Source organism: Glandiceps talaboti, chromosome 22 (genome assembly GCF_964340395.1).
Source record: "Glandiceps talaboti chromosome 22, keGlaTala1.1, whole genome shotgun sequence".
In the NCBI taxonomy this organism is placed as follows: Eukaryota; Metazoa; Hemichordata; class Enteropneusta; family Spengelidae; genus Glandiceps; species Glandiceps talaboti.
Window position 1 is genome coordinate 5,357,605 of NC_135570.1, and position 23,398 is coordinate 5,381,002.

At 34.0% G+C, this 23,398-nt stretch overlaps 1 protein-coding gene across 16 annotated transcripts in view; it reads left to right on the forward strand.

Annotated features, from left to right (window-relative positions):
* The window catches only part of LOC144451989 (uncharacterized), a 148,205-nt gene that overhangs the window by 43,745 nt on the left and 81,062 nt on the right, over nucleotides 1-23,398 (forward strand). For 13 of the 16 annotated variants that reach the window (XM_078142944.1, XM_078142935.1, XM_078142937.1 and 10 more), the window contains exons 2-9: nucleotides 320-471; nucleotides 4,671-4,795; nucleotides 8,132-8,443; nucleotides 11,359-11,613; nucleotides 11,785-11,985; nucleotides 17,260-17,334; nucleotides 21,209-21,295; nucleotides 22,824-23,021. In XM_078142944.1, coding sequence (XP_077999070.1) covers nucleotides 320-471; nucleotides 4,671-4,795; nucleotides 8,132-8,443; nucleotides 11,359-11,613; nucleotides 11,785-11,985; nucleotides 17,260-17,334; nucleotides 21,209-21,295; nucleotides 22,824-23,021 — 1,405 coding nt within the window. The remainder of the gene's footprint in view (nucleotides 1-319; nucleotides 472-4,670; nucleotides 4,796-8,131; nucleotides 8,444-11,358; nucleotides 11,614-11,784; nucleotides 11,986-17,259; nucleotides 17,335-21,208; nucleotides 21,296-22,823; nucleotides 23,022-23,398) is intronic. The other 3 variants (XM_078142942.1, XM_078142946.1, XM_078142948.1) reach the window with 3 other exon arrangements.

Genomic DNA, 23,398 nt, shown 5'->3' on the forward strand with positions numbered 1-23,398 from the left:
TCTTCTGGCAATTTAAGAACAGCTGATTGCATAGTACGAATTTCCATGACGTTCTTTAAATGTATAAAAATGTTGTCATTTAATCATTAATAGGTATAATCTGTATAATAGTACCAAGTTTGAGTTGAGTCGATTACAAGTAATGGTTAATTAAAGTATGTTTCAGTAAGTAGAATACTGCGAGTACTTTTAATTATGCAACAAAAATTACACCTTAAAACTCAACTTGTTCCCGTTTAAGTTAACAGAATGCACCAGGTAGTCAAACCATTTCTGTGGTTATAACAATGTAACACTGATTGTGTTTTGTTTTTATCAGGTTAACCCAGGAAGTAAAGCTGCCAAAGCTGATGTAACAGCTGGTGATGAAGTATACAGTATAAATGGTCAGAGCACAGATGATTTAGAACTCAATGATGCTATCAATCTAATCAAATCATCTACAAATACAATAGAATTACATATACGAAGGTAATACATGTGAATATAGAACAATATGATTTATATCATTTATACCATTTGCTAGTGTTGTCTTACTCTATCAGGATATTACTTCACCATTGAAAAGGGTTTGCCAATGTGTGAGGGCACCCAAATAGCTCACTATACAGACTGCAATGTTAAGCATGTGCATCCAAAATTGAATGCGTTTAAACCAAAACTATAGGATTTATATCCTGGTTATTCTATGTCATGGCAACACATGTCTATGTTATTGAATTTCTACTTCATATATATGAATCCAAACATTCAAAGTCATCACTACATTGTGTACTTTTCAAATATGAATCAAAACCATTTTTTTCCATTTTTCATAAATTATGCTAGTGCTGGTATAATTATATTATTCCCCAAATTTCATCCAGCTCGAAAATACTTGTGACCTAAGGGTTTGTGTCTCTTCACTCAAATTGACAAGGCCCCTTAAGTCTCCAATATTTCTTGGCTGAACAAAGATAAAGAAGAGTAATGTTTTAAATATTCATGTTTGAACATCAGTTACTAGGTAATCTTTGGTTCTAAAAGTTTATAAAGGTGAGATAAATGATACTATGATAAGTTAAGTAACACAGACTTTCCTGTAAGGCTGTGTGAGGAATATGCCTTTGACATCAAGTTGTCACACTGCTAGAGATATCAAGCAAAGAAAAGATTATGTGACATAAGCCATATTATTAGTTGTGTGTTGATGAATAACAGTTATCATGGGTAAAACTAATTGTTCCACTATCCTTAATATGCAGCCCAGAGACTTGTCATTTGGCTTTGAAAGCTGGTGATCCGCCATTGATGGAAATGATTTGAAAAACCAACGCAGAATGAATGAATGAATGAATGAATGAATAAATGAATGAATGAATGAATGAATGAATGAAATTTATTTTCCCCAGATAATAAAAATAAGCTACGCTTTCAAAGAACATACATAAATATACAAAATGAATACACAAGAAATACATAATTGTTATCCAAGTCTTTAGGCTATGTAATATTTGATGAATTTTTTTGAGATTTGTCCCCAAATTAGCAAATATGTGGAATGACAGTAACTTTTATTTGACAACACAGAGTACTACAAGTAATGATTTAGATTCAAATTCAGATTCAAATTCAGATCCAGATTCAGATTCAGATTCTATTTGCATTTCAAGGCCTCCAGCCCATGTGCAAAAGGGTGTCATATTTCTATAATAGAATAGATAGTGAAACATAAGACATATGTCAAACAATCAGTAATCCAAAAACATATACAAAAGCATAATTATGTATACATTAAACCACGCAAAACTTTAACTATTCAGAATTTCTTAACGGCTCTTAAAAACCTTATAAACATACATATACAAATGTCTTCTAATGACAGCATCCTTTGACTGTAATAAAACTTACAATCATTTGGATGGAACTGTCGTGGAATGTATTTGACTCTTAAATTATGATATTGAGGACATTCAAAAAGAAAATGTTATTCATCTTCTACCGTTCTTGTGTGACAGACTTTACAAAGTTGTCTTTACAATTGATTAATGATATTGAAAGGATTCATTAATGGAGTGTTGAACTTGGTTCTTATCCAGACTATCCAAAGGATTTACAGATAGATATGTCATTCTACATAACTCTATAAATCAATTGTGAATGTTTGATGCATTCTTACCATAGTACTGAGTATCAAAACAAATTACTTTGTATGCTGGTATGTTGGGCATGGCTAGTGTCATCATGTAGATGATGAAGAGGGGGCCTAGGTTATAAATGCAGTCACTGTATACTACATGTATCTGTATTTAACTCCAGAAGTTGAGCTCAGAGATATTGTCTGTCTGTCTGTCTGTCTGTCTGTCTGTCATCAGTCTGTATCATCAATATTTCAAGAACCCAGGGCTAGTTTGAAAATAAAATTTGGTGTAGAGATTCTATGAAGCAATGGGTAGAACTGATTAGGTTTTGGAAATATCCTATGAATATTAATGATGTATTTGCATAAATAAGGATTTTTGATAATATCTTCAGAATGCAATCTTCAAATTTCATATATTGTTGTGTATACATTGACCATATTAAAGTGCATGTGTTCCATAACGTTTGTTTCTTTAGATGTTAACTTTACGTGAGTAATTATTTTAATTAAGTTCAAAACATCTACTTATGTGTAATCCAAAAACAGACCCATTGTTTGGGAATTCCAGTCACAATCATCCAGTCAATTACCTTTATTCTGATGCATGAAGATGTCTCCAATATTATTGACTCCAGGGAATTTTCAGATGAAAAGTTTGCAAATGTTTAGGTATTCTTTCATGAAAAACTTATCCATTTGGGTGACACATACCCAGATAACTATTGGAGTAAACCCCTATTATTATGTACACAGTCTAGCCTACTACATTATCTTCATCTAAATCTAAGTGATGTTATACATTCTAATGAAATGACCATCTGTGACTGTCTATCTACAACTGCTGACATCAGACTGTTGACAAACAGAACCTGTTACAAACAGGGAAAGTAAACAAATGAATTGGATTAAAAACACTTGACACAGGATGTTGGAAGAGCAGAAACTTGTATTACACACTATGGTTTGATAAGAACAGTTTTATGGCCTCTTTATGTGTACATGAAATGCCAGGGGAAATGTTTGTGAACTGAACTATTATGTAAAGTGGTCATAAAACTGTTCTTATCAAATGATGGAATGTAATACAAGTCTCTGTACTTCCAACATGCTGTGCCAAGTGTTATTAATCCAATTCAGTTTACTTTCCCTGTTTGTTACAGTTTCCAGTTGTTCACAGTCTGATGTCGGCAGTTGTACTAAGCTGTCAGATCTCTTTATTCTGTAACAGTGTTGATATTTAAACTATCAAAGTTACATGCAACATAATAATACCCTGTAAATTGTTGAAAGCAAATCTCTACGTTTTGATCCGTTATTGACTCAGCTGACTGCATAATAATGGATTGGAATTCCATTAGATTTTATTATTTCCATTCATGTTTCCTCTTGAGAAAGGATGATTATTGGCGAACACTAAATGTACAAATACCATCCGTTTCTCTTTACAAAAATTGTAAATTCTCTGATATTTCAAAATAGATTATTTGTGAAAGTCGCTGACTGACATTTTATATACAAAGTGATGTCTCTTCAATTGTAAAAAATTTGAATAATTTGTACTTTTAAATGATTTGAAAAATAAATGATTGAAAATTGCTGACCAAACACTACCAGTATATAGATAGATTATCTCCCCTACAGTTGTACAGACTTGAATATAGAGATTTGAGATGGACGTGCATTCTTGAATAATTAATTTAAAGACAAGGTGTTATAGGCATTTGAAAATCAATTTTGTATGTTGTTCAATTATTACATGAAAATTACTTACTTAAATTAGAATTTATAAAAACTGGGAAAGATTTCCCAAGGGTTTGTTTTGAATGATATCAGGTTGTCATGGAGTTCAGTATAAACACATAGGTCGTAGTTTTAATTATTCAAATAGCATTTACGTAGCTGATGGTGAATATTCCTCAGTAAAATTTGTTTATATGTTTATCATGATATTTCTGTCATTAGTGATGGCATTAGTATTGTTACAATGAAGAGTTCTTTTCTAATTTGCTAGTCCAGGGCTAGCCAGGTGTTATAGGGGAATGCTACTCAAGGAAATAGCATTTTCATACACGCTTGGTTCTGGAGAGTCATGTCATGATTTTACACGACCTACAATTACTAGTGATTTCAGAAAAAAACATCAAGTTGATCTTGTGCTTCTACAGGGTATCCTTGCTGTGGGCCATTGCTTCATTAGTTAATAAGGTACGTCATGACAGGGCGCCCTCACACATCAGTCAACCCCTCCCAGAGAGAGGCGAGAGGAGGCCATTGAGGGCAGAATGACATGACATATCTTACAGTCTTAATGGGAATCAGCAGAAATAATATATTGATGAATATTGATGACCCCTGAGTGCTTATTCCCCAGTGTTAAACATTTCTCATGAATATTCATAACTATGAATGTTATTTCTGTTGACTTCCCATACACAATGTGTTTCTGTGATGCTTTCATTGCCATGGAAACCAGTATTCACAGCAAGATGTAACAATAATTGATAATACAAATATTGAGCTAAAATTAATGTCTGTCTTTCTATTGCAGGAAAAATATACCCGGCAGCTCATATATAAGTAAAACTTCATTTACGACATCAAACGGTCCGATAGAAGATATGTCAGAAACAACAACCAAAACGGTCATGATGAATTCAGACCAAGGTTCAGGAGGTATGTATTCTACAATTATTTGAACTAGTTTGTGCTCTCTTTAGTTTTGTCTATATTGCAAACCTGAAAATGTGAAATCAGGTGTATGATTCTGCCCAATAGCAGGGACTACAACTGTATCATTATAAGATAAGATATGATAAGATATAACTTTATTACAACCATATAGAAAATTGACAATTCTATTTGGGTAAATACATTTAAGTGTAATATTAAGATATTAAAGAACACCACAATGAAATAGGCTAATGTTATAAGTATATAAGTAAAGCAATTTTCCTGATTAAATAATATTACATGATTGAGTTAATTTATATGAAAGGGGTGGTTGACCCTACATTGCGGGACACAAGAGCATTTCTTATATGTCATTGAAAGGTGCTGGTGGCGTAATGGCACTTTTGATCTATTTTGATCTGTAACATGAATGGTTTATATTTGGTAACTTTGAAAATTAGGGTTAACATTCTGGATATGAATGAATGCCAGTCTAGTACGGCATTGTACATGTATAGATGAGTTGTCAACGAAATACGTGTAAAGGAATTTCTTAAGCTACGAAAATTACGCCGTCGAAAAATGGAAACTTTATTATTTGAATTATTTTGTGGGTTTGGATCGCCTAAAGGTAGCGTTACATAGATATAGTAGTGTTTGTAAGAATTTTGACTGCCAAATGATGAAATTCAGCGGTGTTAGTAAGATTCTTGTTCAGCCAGACAAGTGTATGTTTCAGATTATCTGTCTTTTGTTGTATCAAATGTTGTAATATTAACAATAAAAATTCACCGATAAAAAGCCCTTAATCAAATTAGTGATATTGCTGCAACAAGTATTGAATAGGTGAACGAATACATTGTAAAAATGATATGCTCCAAAAAACTAAACTGCATTTACGTAAGGTCCATTTTGGATTTAAATACTGGATTAAAATCTAAAGTGTGAAAACCGGTTGTTTGGCAGAGTTTAGAAAAAGTTGGTCCAGAACAAAAGAATTATCCCATGTAATCTTAATTAAGATAACACTAATGAGATGACCTGGGATTGAAACATTCCCCTTTAAATATTTCAGTTACAATCTGAAAGTCATAATTACCCACAGGCAATACCAGCTAGATAAAGATAACAAGAAAAGAATTTGTAGATTTTCTGATGAAAGCTGTGTTCTTGAAGTAAAAATAAAGTAAGCTGTACCTACTGGAGAATTTTTACATTGTATATTTTAGTTATTCACTAATTGAAGTCGACAAAGTTAAGTGCATAGCTGGGTGGTCTGTTGATATTGAATATGACATCAAAGTTATAGTGGGTTTTAAAATAAGCTGGTATGACTCAATACCACTGGTAGTGATTCATAAAAACCTGGCGTGATAAAAAAATGCCCTTGGTCCCAAGAAGTTGATAAAAATCTGACATTTCGAGATTAACCAATTCAGAGCTTAAGTTGTTATGCTATAGTATGGGGTTGATTAATGATTGCTTAGATGGTATAAATATATTGGTGTATAATTACTCTGCAATAGTTTAAGCTCTAGATAGTCATTTGTCAGAGCTGCATATCTATTGAATAGAAACTCATAGTTTGCATTCCATAGCGATCCTAATCCAAACCTACTATATACATTGTAAGCTGATCAGATTTTTCAGCCCAGAAATTGGTGCTGAATTTGAAATTGTAATAAATCCAATAATTGTATCATTCATGTAAACCTAAGATGTTATTGCATGACTTATATTCAGACTGGAAGGTGAGGTACAACACTCTGATCTATTGAATACTAATTAGCAATTATTTGACTGAAGTTGTCAACTACACGTACCTGTCAATGTATGATGATTTACTACAGACATATACCCTATTCTTAACAAATTATTACAGACACATACACGGTTAACGAATTACCACAGACATATACCATGTTGTTCATGTGATTCATCTGTTACTAAGGCTTATTAAACTGGTTGTCTAGTGCTGTAAAACCGGGCAAGTCTAGGGGTGGGTTAGGATCGATAGATTGGAAAGCTAATGACAAGTTTCAAGCTAGCATAGAGTATCTAAGACTATTATTAGCCTAATTTTTAATGCCTGATGCGTGCTATATCCAGCTGTACATCTATCATTGACCAAGGGCACACCATGGGACTGTAAACATACTTGACATAAAAACTTTACTTTGTTGTAGAACATTTTGATAAATTCTTTGGTCAATTAGAACTGCTGTTTCTGCTTATATTAATGCTACTGTGCATGACTGGGTGTTTCCTTGACCCAACAGATGAAGGCTTTCCACATGACGCTCAAATTCTTGCAGTATGTATCACACTCAGCCCATTTACAGCTTACATAGTCTGTCACTGATTGTTGCAGACAAGGGGATGTGTACTTATGATTTTAGATGGTTACTTTTAAGAAAACCTGCTGTTATCATTTGAGAGATCTTTATTTCCAAGAAATCTTTAACAGGGATGTTGGCTAACTTGGACACTATTTTCAAGTTTTAAAGAAATTATACAAATATTTCCATAAAGCTCATGTGGCATCTTAATATTGCTTTACATCTGTAAATGAATAAAAACATCTCCATATAGTATTACCAGGTTTAACATGTATGCATGTGAATTTTCTAGGTGCTTGGTGTCACCAACAACTTTTTGGGTGCACACAAAAATTACATCATCAATTTATTCATTTGGTTTGCCTAAGTGTAATGTTATGAATCACATGATTACTAGTATCCCATAGACTTGGTTGTCAAACTCAATGCACTGGCTTAATATGTCTTGGTGAACATGGTCTAGTGACTATATGTATGGTCGTTTTTCTATGATTTCTCTCTCTCTCTCTACACGTATAGTCAAATGGACAAATTCAACTGAAAATCTAGGAAAATGTAAATTTCCTGCTTGGGAAAGGGTGGAAAGTGCTTGTCAGTATAATAATGTATCATGCACACTGACAGGTGATTGTAATTGGTTACTTCATTCAGTTTACTACAAACTCAACTCACCCTCCATTATGAAAGTAAATCACGTGAGGATGCAATAACATTACGTTTATATCAACACACCAATAGCATTAAACTACCACTGTCGGTGGTAAGAACGAAATGTTGTGTTAGAGAAATCCATTTGACAAGATGGTGGAGATGATCATAGTACATGTAGTTACTAGACTAAGCGAACAAGACAAATAGCCAAGTCTTTGGGCTAAGATACGTGGCTGTGATGAATCAATATGTTTCAGTAAGTTTGTAATTCCACAGATGAAATAAATATAATACAGAAACAGGTTCATATTTGAGAGAATAACTGAGGATTAACATGTTCTTGTTATAGTGAAAACTGGTGACTCAATCAGTACATTAGTTGATTTCAGTGACGTAGATCTTCAGAATTTACCCGGAAATGTGGCAGTGGTTAAAAAAACCACTACGAAGGTCACCAAAATCACACGCTGTACATCACCAGCCAGGTGGTCTTCCACTGAAAGTCTCACCTCAACCGAAGGTGAACGCAATAGACGAGATCATAATCGAACGCCACCAATCACAGTGCAGGTTTCTACAGCTCCAGATAGGAGTATTTATCACATATCTGAAGTACCATCTCGGTCAACTCATATTTTGTCACCACCTTTAGGTGGGGCAGGTCAGTATTCAACAGACCCTAACAAGTCGATATGATTGCTGAGATGTGGAATGGTATTAATTATATAGGGTCTGATGCTTGAGTACTAATGGATTGTTGAGTTTCAATGTTGCCTCAAGGTGTCACTATGGCTGTATGTTTACATGTTTGCTTATCTCTGTGTTTTCCACACCACTGGCATGTTGTATGGTTTAGCAGTCACTTTAGCATCTATGATGACAGTTTAATATACAAATGTCCTCTTTGATAGACATTTATCATAAACAGCACCCCTAGTGGTGTCAGTGTACTTATGCAAATATTGATAGGTGCTTATCTTATACAGTGCCCTCTAGTGGTATCATTTGGTATGACTGTAAACAGCTCTCCTTCATATTGTTTACTTATAGTTTTTTGTCGTCCACAGACAATTTCTTCAAAATCCATATCCTGTTATATTTGCAACTTGTTCATTTGCATTGATATTTAGTATTCATACTTAATCATGAAAAGTGCAAATGAACACTAAATACTGAAAATTGAAGTATTTTTTGCTAACGATACAAAGAATGGCATTTGTCTGATCATCAATATATCAAGATGGCGTGTCACTGAAAAACTTTGTCTAAGGCTCGGAATATAAAATCACCTTAATCAAAACATCCAGACAAAAGCTGCATGTAACAAGTATAACCTCCAGCACTATCTGATTACACAAACTCCTGTTGTCATGTCAACGTGTTGTTGTAACATCATTGTGGTCATTTTTGCGAAGTTATGAAGTTTAAAAGAAAAATGTGATTTGATGATAATAAAAATTTTAATTATCTACTGATACAAGTCAAAATATTTTATCTTGTATAACTTCTTCTACTGTTCTAGGCTAAGTCTTTTCTAATCTGTGTTCTTCAAGTTCTTGACAGCATAAAGATAATATTAAAAGATCAGAGAATTGGATAAAACATAATATTCTCTAGGATAAAATAAAGAAAGAAAGGAAACACTACTTAGTATTTTGTAGAAATATTCCATAATATCTCCATTTAATGATTCAGCTCACAATCTGTGTGTTTTTATATCAATTTGATTTATACATTATTCAATAATTAATTTTTACAGAGCTTTAAGTATTTTATACGCGATACACGTACAGAATGAAAAAAGACGTGAGTGTAATTTCAGATATGGAATACCGGAATGATATAATTTCCAATAAGTGGGTTTGTAAGTTTATTGACATTGATGATTAGTTATCAGTCTTATCATTATATCAGTGTTTTGCTAAGGTCGGTAAGTAGGTAAAATCTACCAGGGTTCCCATCTCATTTTACCTGGGTTCCCAAACAAAATTACTATAGACTCTGTGGGGAAACACTGCCATTTTTACCCCTTTCTCCCTTTCTGTTACCGGGGTTCCCCAAACTTGATGTATATCTCAACAATCTGGTTAATATTCTCTGAAATTGCAGCAGTTGATAATTTTCAAAGATTTATTGAGAGATCCTTTGCTTACTGCAGCCAATTTATGTGTTCAATTTATAGTGTTCAATTATGTATTACAGGAATAAATTCCAAATTAAAATATTTTGCAGATATTTATTACATCAGAAGGGCTCTGTCTCTCATAAATATATTTTGAGTGATATAAATTGATAGCAAAAACATGTATATGTAGTGAACATAGTTCTGTATACTATTTGTATTCGTTTCTATTGTATCTGTGCTGACATTGTGTTTGTGAAAAAATGCTTTTGTTTATCATAAAAATACTACTCTGGCACTCAAGGTCTTGGTTTACTAAGGCACAAACTAAAACTGTTGTGACATATTGATATAGGCTATTGCATGAACGTTAGTTTGATTGTACTTGCAGTAGGGTGGCATCTCTGATGAGATCATATGATCTTGAAGTGTACGTTTTGGGGGAATTTAATGTTTATTGTACCATCTTGATCACAAGGTGATTAGAATCACACAACAGAGGAACTGCTATCACCCACTTGTGTAATCTACAACATCGATCGAACGACAACAGTTTTAGTTTGTGTCTGAGTAAATTGAGACTTCGATTGCCAGAATAGTAAGATATTGAGTTTAAAGAAAAAACCTGTTTGTGTTTTTGTAATTGTGTAAGATTTATCTAGAGTGTAGTATTTGTAGTGAAAGGAAATGAATTTTATTTCAACACAGACGTTTCAACGCGGTTGAGTATTATTGAGGTGTCTGAGCTGATCATGATTCTCAGTAGAATGTCTGTTGTTAGCCCAAAGACTTGTCGTGGTCTCAAGATCATAAACCACATCTCGAAAGTGATTCCATAGCAGGTCTTGTGGCAAGGCTTGTGAATGATGTACATTAAAACACATACTGTGCTACAAGACATCCTAAGATGATCTTCACCAGAATAGTTGTCCTGTACTTACAACGATTCATCTGCTGCAAAGGCTCCCTGATGGTCAGTGGTGATGGAATGTGTTTGCAAAGGTTAACAAGCCTGGTAAAAGTGGGTGGGGGATCTGGTAAAAACTGTTTCATATCTTTGATGGGGAATGGTACCCCAGTAAATACCTAGAGAATTCAGATAGATATTACCTACATAGGAGAGACTATCATTCAGAGCAGTATTGTGAACCTGAATCAGAAGCTCACTTTCCTTTGCTGTGAAAATTGAACTGTATATGTCTCGTAATTTGTAAATTGTCATTTACCAAGTTAAATAGTTTGGGTTTGATGTTGTTTTTATTGCAGTGTAGTGTCTTGCATCACTGTGTTTGTATATTGCCACCGTTGTTGTATTGAAACCAGCACACTGCATGCAGCCAAGAAATGGAATGAATTTTATTTTCAGCCATTACCCCGGTATACCCTTCCCGATAGTGATAGTATAATGATTATGTTAAAATGTAATGTTAATGTTATTGGTTTTCTCCTTCTAGTACCTTCAGTAAGCCCTGATCTTACTACTACTACCACTACTATCAACAGTCATTTACAAGTACCTGAACATAGCCAACAAACCACTACTAAATCCGAAGTAACAAAACTAATCAAGGAAATAGATTCACGTCCACCACATCCGCCATCTCGTCATAACGGTCCTGACATCAAGTCAATGGCTGCCTCTCCTCCACCACATCGTAAAAAAGTGAAAACGACCCTGACAATAAGACCCAGATCCAATAGTTTTGATGGTTTGTAGTTTCTTTGCTCCTGTAATTTTATTTTGCATTTTTAATGAATGTTCTCTTAATTTTTATCCTGCCATAGCCTAGATGTGTTGATTGCTGCATGCATGGAGCTATAGTCAATATACGGAAACAACTTCAGATACATTAATATTTCCTTCTTTTTTTCAAATCCAGGAACAACAGGGCGGTCATTGCAGCCAGTCAGCTTCAAGCCTGTATCAAAAGATGACAACCTAAGAACTTTAACCTCCCCACCCCCAGCCATCCCCCCACCTCCAGAAGGTGGTGAATACACCCCAGTCTTTTCCCAACTGCCCAGAAAAGTGAAAACAACAATTATCATGCAACCAGAAGCCAACAAGCCTAAAAGAAGGGGTAATGATGAAGTTCATGATGATAAACTAATCAATGCATGATGTATTTCAGTACCCACTACTAACAATAAGATATTTGCTTTCTTCTTTTTTTGAACAGCGCCATCAAGTGTCCACAGACCTTTTCTTATGAACAGTGCCCTCTTGTGGTGATGTAGAGAAGTGTGTTTTAGATATTTATTACGATATTATACAAAAATATGAACGAAAAGTGAATGGTCTCAACAAAACCCAGCTCAAAAGTTTATGAAGTCATTAATTCAATGAAAAAAAACTACAATCTTGATAAATTGTACATTTACGGTGACGTAATAATATATATGACTTTTGTACCCAGATGTGTTTTAGCTTTATAAAATTCCTTGAGAGTTTGTTCATGCGGAATGTACATCATTTATTATTACATTAATTGCATCAATGTGCGGACTGTTTTACCAATGGAATATATTCAGACCCATTGTACTACAGCCTATCAGGGTTTTGTAGAGACTTCCCAACTGTCCAAATAAAGTAGAACTTGTCCTTCCTCTTTGATGGGTCATTCCAATATCATTAGGGAAGATCAGAGACTAGACTGAGGGGTCAAGTCCATGTGATACTTGATATAGTCAGTAGCTTGAACAGAATGACCTTTGACCCACCTATAATGAGTTCCTTACAAATCTTAATTTGTTCCATCTTCAATGGCCCATAAAATTGCTACTGAAGACGATCTTGGTAATCACAGAAATTGCACACATTTTTTATTCTGGGTAACTTGATCGGTATCCAGTGGAATGTGACGGTGATTTCAAACCCATAAAGTGTTGGTCATTCAATGTTTATAGCTTCCAGATCATGTCCTTAAGCAGTACTTAAGTGTTGTATTGGTTTTGATCTCGTTCTCTTGTGTTTGGCTGACAGTTGGAACTCAAACAGAGGTATAGTAACAACAGCAAAATATTTGGTTTTGTTCTGAAAGTCTTTACAATGTGAATGTAAAAGATTACAGATTAGTTTTGATGTGTTGTTGTTATTTTTAGCTTGAATTTCATGTTCCACAGTACTGAAGTATCTCCCCTTATTTCTGTTGAAGCCTTTGTTTAGTAATATCCACTGGGTTTGGCAAAATTATTGCACCTTCTTGACCAGACCATATATGGTATGGGTTGAAAATTTAGGTCTTGAATTTGTATTTGTTTGTTGAGTTAGGCAACATTTTGGTATGTATTGTTTGAAAATTTGGTCGTTCTTTGTTTGTATCTATTGAGTTAGGCAAAATATGGCATCATGACTTGATACATGTTGAGTAACTAGTAAAATGTTGATAAGAATCTTGTGGACAAATGGTACGTAATGTAGTTTGAAACCTGTTATACATGCAGATGGTGAATTTGGGCAAAATTTTGTTTTCTTTTAAGAAGTCATGCACTTGCCCTAAACAAAATGAAGACATGTTGTGATAAGGCAATTATATCTCTCTGACATTGACATGTTTTCATTGTTAGTGGATTACATGTATTTATAACTCAATTTTCTGAAAAAGGATGTCGTGAGGTGTGCAAAGAACAAAAATTGTGGTGCAAAATATCTCTACTACTGATATATTATTGTTATGACTTGTAAACAGCTCACAAAAACTGATGCCACAAGATGTACGCAGAACAAAAAAAGTGTGTAATAACTAACGATATCCAGGGTAAGGCATGATGTTTGTTTTATGTCGATGTTCAGTCACCATTAGTATGCATGGAGCATTCTCCGCAATCAATTACATGTGATGTGACAGATAACTAATTTACTAATTAACAACGTGTACATTTCTTGTCAAAGACAGGAGACAGGGAGAACACGAAGAGGAATGATCTTACAAACTAACATACAAATCACCTGGATAAATAATAATAAGAATATAATGCACATTTTTTTGTACAATCTCACATTGTATGATTGCATAATTATTACCCTTATCAACAGACCTATAACAAGATTCCTACCCATACTGCCTCATTTCCTTGAGGAGCATGCACTCCTTGCATCATTTATAAGTGCATAGGATTAAATCCTAAAGCAGCCGCTGTCCTAACAGGTCCCCATTGATGCAGCTCGGTTGACTTTGGTATTATGATGGTTCAAATCGTGTCGAAAGACGAAAAAACAAAAGAGTCAAAGCACAGCAGACAACTTGCACATTCTGAACCAATAACCACTCTAACCATGCAACCATCATGACTGCCATACCTAATTAACTGCATGGATTTGTTACAGGTGTCGAAGTCCTTGAGATGAAAATACACAATAACATGTGATAGTCATCAATCATGTCTGCCGTAGTAATTACCATAGTACAGTTATTTTAATATTAACAGCATGGAAATTGATTTTCAGGAATGCTGTCATTAGTATTATTATTGGAGTGATGATATGAAATGATAGATTGAAATATTTATTTTGATGGTACTTTTTAAGCTTTTTCTGTTACGAATGCTTTGAATCAGACTCAAGTAATATTTTGCTTACTTTTATCATGGGCAATGAAAGCAATAGACTCTACAATATATAATCTGTATACATGTATATCAATAGAATAGAATAGAATAGAGTAGAATAGAATAGAATAGAATAGAATAGAATAGGATAGAATAGAATAGAATCTTTATTGCATCACTATATTTCTTCATTGGACTTTCTGCAATAAGTGTTTGGTGCTAAAACAAACTAGTGAAAATATGAACTAGAGTAATAGTTAACAAAATAATCTGAATATGTGGATTTAGATTATAAACTTTGAATATATTGAGTGGAATGAATAGATAATCTCGTCTGTAAGTGGCTGCATCATCGCAGTGTCGATTGAAAACTGAATTCATAAATTAATGTCAGAATAGAGTGATGTTGAAATAATAATGTTATTTAGGTTATTGCATAATTATCTAAATTGATATTGGAATTGCTATCAGCAGCTTATATAATTAAGCAATTACTGTATAAAGCATAATGTAACAATTACTGTGTAAAGATTAATAGATAATGTAACAATTACTGTGTAAAGATTAATAGATAATGTAACAATTACTGTGTAAAGATTAATAGATAATGTAACAATTACTGTGTAAAGATTAATATATAATTGACCAAATTGCTATCTGTAGATTATTTCGATCCCATGCTGCATGTAGCATGTACATGATCTCAATGTTGATGTTGAATGCAGTTATGTTCAGAGCCTTGTTAATTTTCATTGTACTAATAGTAAAACCATAAGACTGTGAATACCCTACAGTATAATGTCTATTCAGTTGAGATCATTGAAGTTTCTGAGTACATTTCAAGATGTGCGAAATGATAACTTCAGTCATCTGCAATAACTGAGTACTAAAAATGGCTATAAACGTCAGACCAAGTTTTATGTTATTCTAAAAGTATGCTTCATGGACTTCAAAATACATTAAAACTAGTAATCTTTATTTGTATTCTGTAAATGGTCATTTGAGTGACATTCCTCCGACTCTGTATGCTATGACGTACTTCGCATATTATGGGATGTAAATGGTGTGCTTCAAATTCAGTTTACTTTAAGATGTTATTCCCCCAAATTTTTCTGCGTTCAGCCAAGGAAAATATGAGTGCCATAATTCACATATGAATTACATATATTGAAGCTAAACTTTTTGCACCTGCGGTTACTCAACATCTCCAGCAAATTTTAATCATTCTGTCACATCCAGTGAGATATTGGTGAAAGACGAATGATTTGTTTGAAGCATGTGAGTTTCTCAATCTGAAGTGGACGAAGAGAACTTGTATATGAACTGCGGTTGTCCAAATTAACTATGGCATTGAGCAAGCATGCAATTGATATAATGCTAACTGTATTACTTACAACAACCTGGCACTGCCAGATAGTTTTACACTTTGCAGTATTTTATCTGATAAGAAATAATGTTAAGTAAGTAAGAAGTGATGTTTTTGGGTACACACAGTCACAGCTATATAACTAGAGTAACCTTGAAAAGAAAGTGGTATTTAATTGTGGGCTGTATTAACTACAGGACGAATCTGTCAGTTTTATTTGAAGTGTGCCCTCTTGTGACCACTCTGGTTATTACAAGAAGTCATCTACTAAATGAATTCCTGTGTAATGAAAGCAGTTGGAATTGTTTGAGGGACATTAAAATCTGATCATTAAAGTCTTGTTAAAGAAATTGCCATGTAGTGGTCAGGGTATAGAATTTCTAGTGATGTACCACTATTCTAAATATAAATCATTCCAGCTGTGTGAATAATTTGAACGTAGAGTAAACGTAATCAGGAAATATTTGATATAGATATTGTGGTGTTGACATGAAAAATGTAGTTTCGGAAGAAAACCTTGTTAGCTTTTCATTTGTTTTGTATCTACAATTATTCTTTCCACGAGTTTAGAAGAAAAAATATAAACATTGATGTGATGTTTATAAATATTTGTAATCTATTTAAAAAATATAGTTGAAATGTTTTAAACGTCAAAGATTAAGAAATATAAAAAACATGTATTTTTTTCTTTGTACCCAAACTGTAAGTGAGAGAAAGTTTTGTCTCAATATTGCCAAAATGAATATTTGTGTCAGAGAGTATACAACAGATGCAGACAGGATTATCATTGTGTAGATCTGGAGTATAGATTCTGAGATAGTTTCTTCAAGTGATCATTTCCTCTGCTTAGACAAACATATTTGATACTGATGAAATAGGAATAGTTTTAACTCCATAGCAACATGCATGACCTGATAGGTCAAAGTTTAGAGGTCACAATGTCACCTTGCATGTACCCCGAAGCACTACCTTATTAACAAGGCATGTCATGGAGAAATTCAATCTCCTATTAAAACGGTAGGATGTCTGGTAAAATGCCAATAATAAATATTTGAATCGGGTCACAGCATTTGGAACATTTCTGTAAGTGAAAAACAACAGAGGCAACACGACTATGACGTTGAAGGATGCCTAGATTAGTAAGGTTAGAGGGTTTTCTTTCTGTAGAGAGCTACTCTTGTAACGGCAGGTCTAAATTTTGATGAGCTAAGTTTTATTTCCTAATAATGTTAATGGTTCATGTATAGCAGTCGTAGTACTTTTCCAGATGTAAACTGAATCTAGTTTAAGAGTTTGAAGACTTTTGACATTTTCAAACTGGTTGGAGAAAGAAGTAAGTGATATGTAGAGATTTAGAAGTTATGGATGACAAGATCAACAGTTGTGTTTAGTATGTTTGTAACTTTGTCAGTCAATGGTGGTTTAATTTTTGTTCACACAGACCCAGGTGCCTTCAGCCCACCAGTTACACCAAGTTCACATCCAGAGATACGGTCACCCAGCAGCCCAAGGAAAGGTAAGATTACAACCAATGCATTCCTATTTTGTTTATTTACTTACACATAAGTGTAAGACTTCACCAAGGCAGAATGTTGCTAGGATTGAAAATATCAACACATACTTTAAAAAAACCCAGTGATTTCTTAATGGTGGTCTTTCACTAGATGAGATGTTAGGTACAATGGAAATAATGTTACTCTTAGTGTGGCCAAAATATTTACTCACATATGCCTTCAGATTTTTATTGAAGATCTTTGATGTTCAGATGTCCAATACATAAAATATGGTCTTGTTTAAATTACTGTCAAAGATTCATTTAAAAAATTTCTCAAATTATTGTACTTACTTGAATTTACCTTCATGTACCCGTAGGTGTAGATAAGATAATTATGTTTACTTTTCACTTATAAAATTTATTATATTGAGTATTAAAATTCATAATTGTGGTTACATGTGCAATGTATTCCAGTTCCTTGATTAGTTTCGGCCTGTATGAATATCAGACATGTACTTTATTATTTCATGTGAAACGATTCAAAATTAAAAAATGAATGAGGATAACTTTGCAAGTTGTCCATAGTGACTTTTAAATTGTTGTAAAAGTGTTGATTTATCAATGAAGGTAATACATCTGACTTGGAACTGTGAAAATTGTAAACAAGATACATGTAATACAGTACTACTACATACACCATAGTGCTACTGTACTGGGTTATGTACATGACACTGATACTCAAGCTTACTGTGTACATGTCATGTTCAAAACTTTATGACAAGTTTACTTTCATTTGGTGATATGATACTGTAAGCCATATGACACATTATACATGTATCGTATTTGAATTATGAATATGAGATATCATATCTGTCTCTTGCATTCTGCAAACTGGTAATGCATGAAAGAAATTGGCGTGTAAATATTTTCTTCTGTACTTCAGGTTTTTGCAAAGGCCAAAGTAAGGTTGAAATTACAGGCCTCCTCGTTGCAAGGTGATCTGTAATGTTGAAAGTACAGCAGATACTCCAAGCTGCTTGCAAATGTATTATTAGACTTGATATGTAAACTTTGTATATAGTATATCAGTAGTTCTACCACATGTAAGCCAAGTTGAAAGTGTTCAAACTAAAGATATAGGATTTACACCCTGCTTGTCCTACATCACAACATGGAGTCTGCGTTGCTGAAAATATTAGCCAGATGTTCTTTTTTGGATTTTTTTTCCCTTAGATTATACATATGCACATATAATTAAATTTTTCTCAAAATTTTTCTTTATTCAGCTGAAATTGTGGATAATACTACTGACCTAAAGGTTTAGTCATGACTTGTAGTGACATGGCCTCTCGGATCACATGTATTTTCCTCGGCTGAACAAATAAAAATATTGCAGAATAATATCTTAATTATTATCAATTATTTGGTGGAGTTCAGTATCTAATCTATAAAAGAAATACAATATTGTTATCTCTACCTAAGAAATTACAGGACTAAAAGTTTTGAAAAACCTTCACAACTTCAAATTTTTTATGGATGTAAAAGGTTACACATGTAGTAGATCAGATTGCATTTGCATTGCTACTTTTAGAATAGTCACATTGTGTACAGTTATATACCGGTAGTTAGTCATAGTAATGGATTACTGTGTCTACATAATATAGCGTTTGTTGATGGAAACATTCATCCCCTAAGCTAATAGATTCGGTATGATTGCTAATCCAAGTGAAACATGATAAGAATATGTATATAGGGTTTATTATGACACCCTATCATAACCTTTTTGAAATGCAATGCTGAGAGTGAAAAGTACTGTACAGACTACATTCCTATGTGTGTGATGACAGCTCTATCAGGCGTAGCTGTGTTTAGTTGAATATTTTGTATAGATTCCATCAAGAATTCAAAATGTCATGGTATTTTTTTAAATCTGTTATTTAAGAACTGGTGAAATAGTTAATTTTCACTATGTTTTGTTGATTGTTTATACAGATTTCATCAAGAATATATTTTAAAATTCTTGATATTCTAAAAAAAAAATTTTTATTTAGGAACTGGAGAAATAGTTAATTTCTACTTTGTTTGGTTGGATTTTTTAATGCATCAGCTTTCTTCAAGAATTCAGTTTAAACTTCTTGATATTTACAAAAAGCTATTTAGGAACAGGTGAAATTGTTAATTACCTCTGTAAATCAACAATTTCAGGAATGTGTGTAGGTCAGTTATATGATTATACCCGGTGTAATGTTTTATGAGAGGGTATACAGTCAGTCAGTCAGTTTTGAGGCAATGATGGAGAACAGTGGTGTTTTAGACGCAGCCATTAGTAGACACTGTATTCATTCAGATAGGCAATAATGTATAGATAACACCAGAAGTGTATGTAAAGTAGGAAAAATGATAAAACAAATTGTTCAAGTATTCAGATTTCAGCAAATAGTACATATTATGGTCCGGCATCCTCCTGCCCGGATGGTCAGTTCCATGTGGAACCATTCTTGCTATCTAGAACATACAGCATCTCTCTGCTTTGTCTACTAGCATCTCCTTTCTATGAAGTGCTTCAGTGCTGTGTATTATGTCTGTTGCTTCCTATGGAATGAGGGAATCACCCAGGAATAAATTTCTGAGGATTATTTCAAATATATAATTTTGGATGAATATATTAAGATAGATTTTGTCCTAACCTTGAATTTTATCATGTGCCTTATTGTATCGTATGTAGTGTAAAATTTGTAATATAACAGACATAGATATGTAGTAATGTATCCCGTGAAGATCAGCTTTATTTTGATATGAGACAAAGATTAACATAAAACTGGGAATTTTCATATTCTTAATTTATATAATACTAAAAATTAGACAGAAAAGTTAGTGAGCGATTAGATTATGGCTAGAATTTTGAAAACAAGTTGGTATGTATGTTGTGGTATAGTCGTTATGTTGCCTGGTGTGACTTAGACCAAAGTTGCATTTCCTGAAAGCTTCTGTGTTGTATCGGAATGGCTGATATTTCCCAACTACATGTTGTGCATTCCTTGGGTAAATGGTATCTTGGTGTTAATCCTTGCACCTTCCTTCCCTGTGTTTATTCCATGCTTTGCTAAATACACTGGTAATTTCCGTTAGAGTTATTCCTTGCTATACACCGCAGTATGTATCACCTGTAATTATATCACCAACCCTATGTCAGAATTGGTAGTTTTTGAAGATCCAACAATACACAGTGTCCATACAGATTTTGCAATATTAAAAAAGCATATGATTTGTTTTGTTCCCATAGTAAAGTGGCAACAGAATCTACTATACAGAATTCAGTGTACTGTCTATAGCCAATTTGTCATGCCACTGACACACACAGTAATTTCTTGTTATGCACCAAAACTTGGAGTACCTCAATCCCTTATTGTGTGGTGACCAGCTTGTCCTCTTCAGCCAATGTGATGCTCCACTGATGCACAGATATTCCTTGTTAGTAATGTTACACACCGAAATTTGGTGTTCTTCAATGTCTTTATTATGTTGGTGGCCAGTTTACATTGTAACTTGACACACCACTGACACACAGCAATTTCTTGTAATGCACCAAAATTTGGTGTTCCTGGATTCCGTACTGTATCGTGAATTACAACAATTATACCCAATTTTTAGCCGTTTGACTGACAACATTTTTAAAAATCAAATTAACAGAGGATCCTCTGTCAAAGAATATCTGCAGGGAATATTCAAAGCATTCAAACTTTTTGTATATAAGTTAGCTGTACAACATTAATCATTTAAGATTTTAATAGTATGTGACACTGTGTATTGCCAGTCTAACTTTGCTATCCCGTGGACTGGTAAAACCTTCTCCAATTTATCTACCCTGTGTGTGGCATGTCATGTTCCATTACAGGCATAGCAAATGGAAGCCCTACAAGGATCAAAGGGGAAGTCCTGTTTGAACTACGAAGGAAACAGCATGCATTGTGGGACAAACGAGGTAGTCCTCTGATTGGTTCATATGCAGTTTTTGTTTCCTCTATATATATGTCTGGTTCATACGTCTAACACTGTGTGTGTGTGTGGTTCATACGTCTAACACTGTTTGCTTCCTGTATTTGTTCATTGTGGCTATTAATACACTATCACAATGCACATTGTCTGGCATGTTATTCTTTGATTTGAGTCAACTAGTTTCAGCTTCTATGATGTTTTTGTTGCGGACAAAACAGATGCAAAATCTAAACTTGATATCGCAACAGCAAATAAAGTTGTTTCCCGTATTTTTGATAAGATATATTTTTTTATTGTAAATACTACTGAAATGTATTGACAGGATGTTCTTATAATTTGTATGTTACTTTAATAACCTAATGATAACAAGATTAGACTGTGGTGAGATTAGAAAATTAAAATAATAGTTGAGAAGCAGATGGGATTGGCACATTTATATACCAAGACATGGACTGCTCAAAGCAATCCAATTTAATTGTACACTTTGACACTCAACAACAACTAGAAGCTGACCATCACCTATGTATACTCGATGACAATTTGAACTTGGCCAGTATCTGCATGTGTACATCGCTATCATGAACAGCAACTTCAATTCGACCAATAGCGACTTGATTATGACTAAAAACAGCTTGAATATACCATATTCTGGTTACCCACAGTGCAGTTTGAATATACCATATTCTGGTTACCCACAGTGCAGTCATTTCTGTACATTCATAAGAGGATGGACCCACTTGAGGAATAATTAGGGCTAAAATCACGTGGCAGTACAGAAACCAGTCAACTAAATATGGCTAAAACAACTCTTGAGTTCTTACAAATGATGTAATCTGAAACATGGCCCCTCTTTCACATAGAGGGCCTTTGTCTGAAAGAAAGTTGGTAGCATGTTTTCACTGGTTGATACTACAACCAACTCTTGCAGAGAAACACTTGGAAATCATAATGGTGATTTTTTTCAAAGGAAGCTACTTAATGGCCATAGCCCTCATTTCCAGTGCAAAGTTTCTTGTGAACAGCACTCCTAGTGGGCAAACTATATAATCATTTGTCTTTCTGATAAATTGAATATGGCATAACAAAAACTTTGATAAGTCTGTAAGGTATGCCGTGACGGGGTGCCCTCACACATTGGGTGAATAGAGGTCGGTGAGGGCGGATCGACTCGACATATCTTACAGTCTACAGCTTCTATCAGTAGTTCTTGAAAAACATCTGAAACCAACTTGAAAATCTTCTTGAATGCAACTGAAAATTGATTTCAATGAACAAGAAACAATTGGAATTTGACCATGATGTAATTTGGTGGGCATGTTTCAATTTGATAAGTACATGTACTTATTTCAATATTACTGACAGCAACTTCAATTTAAGTAACACACTTTCTTGAAGTTGACCAACAACACATTTGATCTCTACCAGCAAATTAAAGTACATGACCAATACTTATTTGATGTAGACTGACACATGGACATTAAAAAAATGACATTGCCTGACATCCTGTGTTTCAGATTTGGTAGATGAGTGTGCTGCAGTTGCCAAAATCAATCCTGCAGCGATACCACAAAACACATACCAAGACCCTACCTCACCATCATCGTTTCAGCCAACATCACCATCACTGCTGAGAATGAATGACAGTGGGGATGCTGGACTCTCCTATCAATCAACTGTGCCAAAGTTGACTGCGGCACCTAAACCAAAACCAGGTATGTGTCGTGTAAGTCTGTTTAAAAAAAAGTAGGGCGCCCTCATGCATCGACCAACCCGTTTCATGAAAGATCAAGGTTGTTGAGGATGGAACAACATGACATATCTTAATGTCTAGTGTCATCTATGATCAGAAAGATGGTGCCATCGTATCAGATCTAATTTACAGGACTTCGACTCAAATACTGAAACAATGAAGGTACTCCCTGGACACACCAGTTTCCTCCTGCACTAACACTGAACCCATGAGGAATGGCCCTCACTTTAATGCTTGAGAGACGAATGTTGTCTGCATAAAGAACTATCCAGTGTAACTAAAGATAATGATCATTATTCTTAAGACATTACAATTTGATTAGCTCAGTTTTAATTGTTG